The sequence below is a fragment of the Lygodium microphyllum genome, chromosome 28 (genome assembly GCF_053477565.2).
Source record: "Lygodium microphyllum isolate KBCC chromosome 28, Lygodium_microphyllum_v1.1.10, whole genome shotgun sequence".
Lineage (NCBI taxonomy): Eukaryota > Viridiplantae > Streptophyta > Polypodiopsida > Schizaeales > Lygodiaceae > Lygodium > Lygodium microphyllum.
In genome coordinates, this window is record NC_141162.1 from 38,983,998 (window position 1) to 38,992,312 (window position 8,315).

Here is an 8,315-nt window from a genome sequence, read left to right on the forward strand (position 1 = left end):
TCAATAGTGTCCCAATCTGTGATGCTACCAACACTCCCTTCTGTTCAACATCCATTTCCTGCTCCAATCATGAGCTGATTTTGAACTTTCCTCACAGCTGACCATGCATAGACAAACTGCAAGCCATCAAAGTAGGTCAGGTAGCTCATGGCATACTGATTGTTACAGAACTGTCCAAAGCGTGTTAATGCCAAGGTGTTTTCTTGGGACTCTGTTGAAGTGTGCAAATTCAAAACAGTTTGTTCGATTCTGAGCAAGTATACAAACTTGCAACAGTTCTGGACACTTAAAAATAGCATATTGTAAAACCTCTGCAGGCCATTTGCAGAGTCAATTGATTAATCTGACCTACTGGACAGTGTTTCTACATGCAACCAATACCACAGATTTAGCCTAGAGGAAGACTGACAAATGCAACTGCATGAAATGGCTCAACTAAAAGACAAAGCTATTAGCTGAGAACTACTCAGAAAGGTCACATTATACAAGAATACGTTGAGGATGGCCTGAAATGTACAAAAATTGGATGTGTAAACAGCCATGGTATATACAAAGTTGGGCTCACTACACACAGCAGAATGACACCACCCAAAATGATTTGAATTGGTCTCCTTTCAGCATTCTATACAATGTGTCTTCACCTGTGAAGCTTCCAAACTTTCAAATTTCGGTGCAAAATTTTGACAGCAACTGTTGTTTAACAACATTGGAGCTTACGGAGTCTGCAAATACTTTACATAAAACTTGATGATGGGTTAAAATCTCAAGTCCACCGACTTAAGAGCCTGATGATGCAACTTTGATCCATCTGGCATAAATAACCCAGTGGATCTTGGGAGTATCAAACTTCTTGATACCATTTCTTGAGGTGTATCAACCTTTGTTTCTAGGGCCTTCACCCTTTGAACATACTCAAAAAATGCAGCCACCTGCCGTGCATAACTGGAAATCAAAACACACAATTAATAAGGAAACCTCAACCTTTGCTCTAAAGAAGCTGATAATATGCACACAAAACATACTTTGCTTTAGCCTCCACATCCTTGGCAAAGTCGATATTGTTCTCACAGTCTAATATCAAAGCAGGTACCTGAAGGGATGAGAAAATGAACATCAAATAAAGGAGACAGGGAACACCTGCATCAACCAAACTTTATGAGCAAGAATTTGAAGCATAAGCAAGTCTTTATTTACCTTCTGGATGGAGGAGTGCACATGATCTCCTTCCAGATAAAAAACTCGATCTTGTATTGTTGGTGGAGGAGGTTCAACCAAAGGTGGTGGCCTTGTAATGGATAAAATACCTCCAGTGTTGGTACTTGCAGGGAAAAGCCACTGCTCATGTTTCTCATGCAAATCTCTCAAATAATCTAGAGTGACACCTTGCTCCTCTGGTCGATTCCTCATTTGTAATCGTCGAAGGCAAGCATCAGGACTGGCCCTGAGGTAAATGAATCCATCAGGAACAAGCCCTGGCAGAACAGACACAACAGGATTAAACCACGAATCATATATACTAATTTCCATCTCGTTCATCCACTTTGCCTCATGGACAGCACGCACAAACACCTGCATACACAAGTTCCCAAATTATATACAAAGATTCAGTGCCTCAAACCTGAGCATGCACAAGTCAAGAAACAGAATCAGTAAAGCTAATTCTCTAGGTCCCCCATGGGGATTTTTTTTGGGGGGGGGGGGCGGTGGGGATAGCTACTTGTGAGGAGATAGGATTCAAAGAAAAGGACAAATTAAAAGTGGTCACCACACCCAAAAAGAAGGGGGAAACGAGAACAAAAACCATCAAACTTTGTCACACTCTGTGCTGTTCTTTTAATCAATAATCCAAAGCTACATGTTCTTTATGCTGATTGAAATTACCATACCATGCGATCACTGAAAACGCTTCTTTCCATTAGTCGAAGTGGTTTTACACCACCCCTTGACTCTTGTTCTTGCATTAATCTTGTGATGAAAACGTAGTTTTGAAAGGTGTAGGCATATCTTTCCGGTTCAGCATAGAATGCATCCAAAACATTGAAGTGCTCAGGTCCAACATCTTGCCATTTTGCAACAGGTTCTGGTACAATCTCCACAAGATCTCTTAATTCAAAAGCTTCATTAGTCACCCTCTGGAGGAATGTCGTTTTGCCTACACTTATATTGCCTTCAATGCAGAATGTCAACCGTTTCTTTTGATTCACAGCATTATCCGAACCAGAGCTTTCATCAGATTTCATTTCCTTCTCTACAGTATCTTTTATGTAGGCAGTAATGCTCATTGCATGATGCTTGTGAAGGATGCCTACTGAGCTTTGCAGATACTTAACCATCTTCTCATTGCTGTCTCCACGAAACTGTAAGCATGCATTTGGGATTATTGTTCACACCTTCCTCCCTCCCTCCCTCCCTCCCTCATTTTCTGCCTCCCTCTCTCCCTGCCTCAAATACATGGATTCACATATGCTAGAAACATGAAGCTATTGGTTGAATCAGTACAAGCTACAGAGTAACCTCACATCAGAGGGCCTCATTCACAGACCAGAAAGCCCATACAGACCCATCTCATTTGCTATGGATGGCCAACGACCACAAAAGGGCTTTGTCACACCAACAAATGATCAAGTTTCAACAACCAAAGTATTAAGCAAGAGAGTCATTCCATGGTAGCAAAGTCAGAAAGAACATCATATTTTCGGGGTCAATCTACAATTAAATGCAACTGTAGTTTTACAAGCTATTTAGAAGAGAGATAAAGCTCTATTCTCCTATTAAATAAATGGCATATAAGCTGGTCAAGACACCAGGAAACAATCATGTTAACTGGCACCTGGCTCTTTGAAAATGTGATCAATATTCACCCTGAAAATAGGGGTCGCATTACAGATCTGGGACAGTGCCCTGTAAAGAATGATACGTCTAACAGAATGCACATGATTCCCATTATGACCATCTGTCATACACATTCACATGCTTGTTGGACAGTTCCACTGTAAGCTACAGCATCCTTAGCTGCATTCATGTTGGTGCTATAATGGCTGGAGAATTCTCTTCATAGTGTGGCATACGTGTGAGTGTGCAAAGAGCACTCAGCATGAAAAGTGTGTTTTCAGCCCGTGTAAGATGTACCTGTTCATACCTATTTCTGGTCAGCATCCCAAGGTTGCAAGATCCCACATCACTACTGAGCTATAGATGTACTGCTTGGTAGGTGATTTGTTAAACAAGCTACATGCAGCTGCACTCTTGTCTCACTAAAGTGTGCTTGGACACTTGTCTCATTCACCCTTACTTTTTGGATAGCAACACAAGTCTTCTTTATCTATAAATACAGTCCTTTTTCTTACAATTTTTCACAAAACTCCTTGGCTGCAAATCACTCCCTACCTCAAGATTCCTCCATAGCTATGGACTCAACCCACCACATTGGGCATGCTCTGTCAAACCCATCTTCATCTTTCATTGCTGGTTTTCCCTACAAGAGCCTGTCAATGATACCCTTTCATGGACCTCAAAAAAAATGCTATGGAATAACAGCTGATTGAGTCATTACAAACCTAAAACAGCAGCCCAGCTGGCTCTATGATTAGTGCCACAGATGGTTCATAGTATGCAATACAAAGGTCTACTTTGATAGAAAGCACCTCATTTTATCATCTTCTTTTTTCTTTTTCTTGGCCACATAGGAATTCCAAAGTTGCCAAGCTTAATCTCTCATGTCTACGTTGATATCAGCTGTAACTCACAAATAATTAGTAAGTACCAAAAAGGACTAGTTCTTGATACAATTTCTTTTCTTAAATAAGTTGCCCTAATAAAAGAGAAAGAAACTAGAAATAAACCTTGTCAACATATAACTGCTTCAGCTCTTCAACCTTTCCAATTCCCTTTGCAACAAGCTTTTCCATGTTTCTTGGACCTGAACCAATCCTTTATTTTGTCAATTTATAGATAGGCTATACTGCTTGAAAAATGCAGAAGAGCTATGAACTTTGCCAGACTGTGGTATAACTACAGAGACAGAAAGCTGCTCAGATTACTGTGAAAAAGTACGCAGCCAATGTATGCTGTCATGTAGCCATATGTCTATAAACATAGCAGGCAACAAAGAACAGTAACTTGCAAAGCGATGTATCTAGGCACTTGCTAGTTTGGCAACCATAATGACTACATTGCCAAAATTCATCACCATCAATTTGAAAGCTGCTGAAAACCACCCTTTTTTTGTCAGGACCAAAGGCTTAGTCCTGCATTGGGCAGTGACATAAAAGGAGTAGAAACTAGTCATAAGGAACTAACCTATGCCAGGCACTGTTAGAAGGTCAGGAATCCGTCCATGTGAGTATCGACTAAAAAGACCTCGCTTTCGTTCCGGAGAGCTTCTCACGAGTCCAATTCTTTTCTGAGTATTCCGAGAACTGTCCACCTTATGAGCTCCATCCAGAACAGGATCAGTAATACTCGTTGTGTCTCCTTTATCATCTGATAAAGAAGCCATTGAGAGTGATGGTTGTGTTTCTATGACATCATCATTACGTGACAGGGGGAATCCTGCAGTGTCAAGTTTACTCCCCTCCTCACTGAAGACAGCATGAGAAAATAAACTCCTGGTTGCATCATTTTGTTCATCGGCTGCTGGCTCAGTCGTGTGGGAACTGATGTCATGCAGGTCATCTTCGACCACAGTAGCAGCACTGAATGCCGCTTGGTCTGCTTCATGAACTATGGAAGAAAAAGTGGAAGTTACCCTATCCCTGACATGCTGGTTAGCCGGTTGTGAGGCATTCACAGTGCTACCTGTGCTGCCCGCACTAGCTCCTATGATATCCACATGCACCCTGTCTGTGTTGTCCTTGCACGCTGCCACAGCAACCTCACATTCTGAGGCGGTGCCATCAGTGCAGCTGGATGCAACACCTTCGTCACATTTGTTCTCCTCGACATCAGAGGTCGTAGAGGACGGCTGGCCTTGGGAAGAAAAACTCCTGCAAACACACCAATTAAGGGAGAGGATTGTCACCTGCTGCCGTGACAACTGCAATGCAAAACCCGACGAAGACAGAGACGAAGACAGCGACGACGACGACGACGATGATGATGATGTCAATGACGGTGCAAGGCTATGGCAAGCAGCTACAGAAACCTTGAGGGGAGGGAGGGAGGGAGGAGAGAAGGGAGGGCTTTGGGTGCGGAGGCGGGGGCGGGGGCCAGACCGGGGTGTCGTCGAATTGCGAGACTGAGGAGTCAGGGGCTTAGGGTTAGGCAGACAGAAAGAGTAGAGGTAGTGATGGTGGTGATGGTGAGAGGGGGTTTGGCAGAAGGCAGCAGGCCACATGGGGTTCCTCAGAGCGAGGCTCCGGAAGGGCTGTTGGGAGGGCATGTGCATGAGGGCAGCCTGTGCGTGGCGCGCGAATAACCGAGGGGGGGCATGAGGAAGCTCTCTCTCTCTCTCGCGCGCTCTCTCTCTCTCTCTCTCTCTGTGTCTCAGGGTCGCCTGCTGTTTGGGGAGTACACTCCAAACCTGCAGCGTTTCGACTAGAGTGGGAGTTTGAATACTGGACAATTTGTGCCTTGTTAAATTATTTACCCTGGCGAGCTTTTCTCAAGGGCTAAAGGTGCAACATCTAAACCATTTGCAATTTTAGGGTTTCAATGTGTCCACCATCTGACATAGCTAAGTTAGCCCATTGGCAAGGAATGTGAAAACTATGTTCTCTCCTTTTTGAACTTTGAACCAAAAGGAAAGTTTAAGAGGGAGCATAATTTACCTACTAGCGTTCCTAGGAGCGCTATCCCGCTTCGCTGCGAAGCAGGGTGCCGCACGGCAGCTTCACTTCCCTATCGCACAGTGGGTAATGCTATCACAAAAACATCACATGTTTTACTCTCCTCTACTCACAACCCCTCTATCTCTCATCCCATTTACACCTCCCCCCTCTGTATCCACACTCACTCACTCAATCACTCTCAACCTCTCTCTCTCTCTCTTGCACACATGTATAAAAGGCCAAATATGCATTTGCATCAAGGAGTACATAGACTCATATATACATGCAATGACCATGCACCAAACTTATAAACTTGTATCTATACTTGCTCTGCACAACAATTAGAAACAACTTGTATCCTTGGATGCTACAATGAGAAATAACATTCCTACGGTGAAACAAACTATAAATGAAAGATGTATGAACCACACCACAAATTTAAGTTTGTCCAAGCATTGCATGCAAACTCTTAGTATTAATAACCCACATAGGTGAAGCAAAGCCCTACTTAACATTAAAACAACAATACTTGCTATGCGCAATAGCTAGAAGTAGCTCTACATGATCATTCGATGTTACAATCAGAAATAACATTGCTACGCTGAAATGAACCACAAAGTGTAAGCATATCCAAGCATCAAATACAGATAGGTGAAGCAAAGTCCAAGTACCACTTCTTGATTACACCTATGATAAATAGATATAGATACATTTACATCCAAACGCTACAAAGATGTTAAAACTTTCCATGGGGCCTAACCAAAATAAAGCTTTCTTTTCTTTGAGGAATCACTGGGAAAAATTCCATTCTCCAACACAGCATGCTCAGGAGAAGCAAGTCCCATTGCCACTCTTCGTCCCAGTGATGGTACAGGGGACATGATAGTCTTTCCTCTCTTTCTTGCACCTAAAATTTTAAAAGCTCACAACGTAAACATGAACACATCCAACAATTGACAAAGATCACTTAACATTGGAATAACAATACATGGCTTAATACTTGCAAACCACTTGGCAGGCATTGTCACAGCTTAATGTAGCATCACAAAACAACTGAGGTCCTTAAATTCATACGCCGGCCACCCCCTCGGTATTCTATCAGTGTGAGATCGCCGAAACCTCTTGTCCTTCTCAGCTTCACCCATATGCACTTGAAAGCACTGAGTATACCCACAATGCACCACCTCAATAAAGACTGGAAGTAAAATCTCTATGCTGACATCATCATACAAACGCTCAATGACCCTTGCAAGCGTTCTTCTTATAATATCATCCGTTGTCACTGTGCACAAGTTACACTACAGTTCCTTCTGATACTCAGAAGTTGGATAATAACCCCAGCTTGGAGTAGGCATCTGCAAAAGTCAAGCAAACACTTATATACAGTGTAGGGAATATATACTCAATTACAATCGAGTATATGTCAACCGAATATAGCTTTGAGGCTATCTCACATACACACCAAGCAAGGACTACAAAACCATCAAAATTCAATAAATACATCTCTAAAAAAATGCAAGCATACCTTCCACTCTCCAAAAAATTCATCTCCGTATGCATCTTTGCAAAAAAGCAATGCACCTCATTGCATCTTTTGAAGTACCTCCTTGTACACAATGTTCGTCGTGACATTCATAGTGCTTCCATCCTCATCCAATAACACCCTCACACCGCATGAGGATTTCACCCTTGAAAATGCAACATACAACTGTCCATGTGTAAATACTGGTGTCTTTAAGTAAAGACCAACAACAAACAATGTTTGGCCTTGCAACTTATTGATCGTCATAGCAAATGCCAATCGAATAGGAAATTGCCTCCGCCTCATAGCAAATGGAAATTGCAAGGTGCTAGGAATAAAAGTGATCCTAGGAATAAAAACTCGTTTCCCTACATTTGTCCCTGTTATTATTTCAGCATCTATCACCTTTTTATTGAATGCCTTACACATCAACCGTGTACCATTACACAAACCTTTTGCTGGATTTAAGTTCCTAAGCAGAATAATAGGTGCATTCATCTTTAACAATAATAGATGGGGAGGAAATCCACCTCCAAGATCCAGTGTATTTAAATACTCTACAGAGTACAAAAATGAGCTATCACCCGTCTCTGCAATTGAATCCACACTATAGTACTGTGTAACTTCTCCTGGTATCGATTGCAATGCACAATGATTCAAAGAAGCCACCTCTGTATTCCACGCTGCAACTATAGCATGCTCACTAAAATATGCCCCAAAGTCTCTCACCGCAGACACTTCACCGTACACACTATTAACCAAGGTTTCAATAGAGCACCCTTTCAATACCATGCTAGATGGAATATGTAACTTATCACAATTCTTCGTAATACCCACTCCATCCCCTATCCCTTGAATCCAAGCAACAAATCCATTATCCATTACACCACCAGCGGTTGACATCCTCATATTCCCAGACAACTTTAGCACCTTAACATATTGCCATAAATGAGAGCAACATAGTGTCGCATTAGCAATATCTTCACGGGAGCCCTTCATCACGACGGGCAGGATTTACCTAAAAT

The 8,315-nt window shown here is 42.3% G+C and overlaps 1 protein-coding gene across 1 annotated transcript; it reads right to left on the reverse strand.

Moving 5' to 3' along the window:
• Positions 1-219: 219 nt before the first annotated feature.
• Positions 220-5,545, reverse strand: LOC148011370 (uncharacterized). The gene is made up of 6 exons (XM_087670518.1): positions 4,300-5,545; positions 3,843-3,919; positions 1,887-2,357; positions 1,195-1,569; positions 1,023-1,090; positions 220-942 (listed from the first exon to the last, which is right to left on the reverse strand). The coding sequence occupies exons 1-6, from the start codon at positions 5,384-5,386 to the stop codon at positions 756-758; spliced, it is 2,265 nt and encodes a 754-aa protein (XP_087526644.1). The 5' UTR covers positions 5,387-5,545; the 3' UTR covers positions 220-755.
• Positions 5,546-8,315: the final 2,770 nt, after the last annotated feature.

Excerpts from the sequence above, each read along its gene's own strand:
- LOC148011370 (XM_087670518.1), bottom strand. The coding sequence starts at position 5,386 with ATGCACATGCCCTCCCAACAGCCCTTCCGGAGCCTCGCTCTGAGGAAC. Across the intron at positions 1,091-1,194 it reads TGCACTCCTCCATCCAGAAG|GTACCTGCTTTGATATTAGA; the intron begins GTAAATAAAGAC and ends TCATCCCTTCAG. Across the intron at positions 943-1,022 it reads GATGTGGAGGCTAAAGCAAA|TTATGCACGGCAGGTGGCTG; the intron begins GTATGTTTTGTG and ends TTTGATTTCCAG.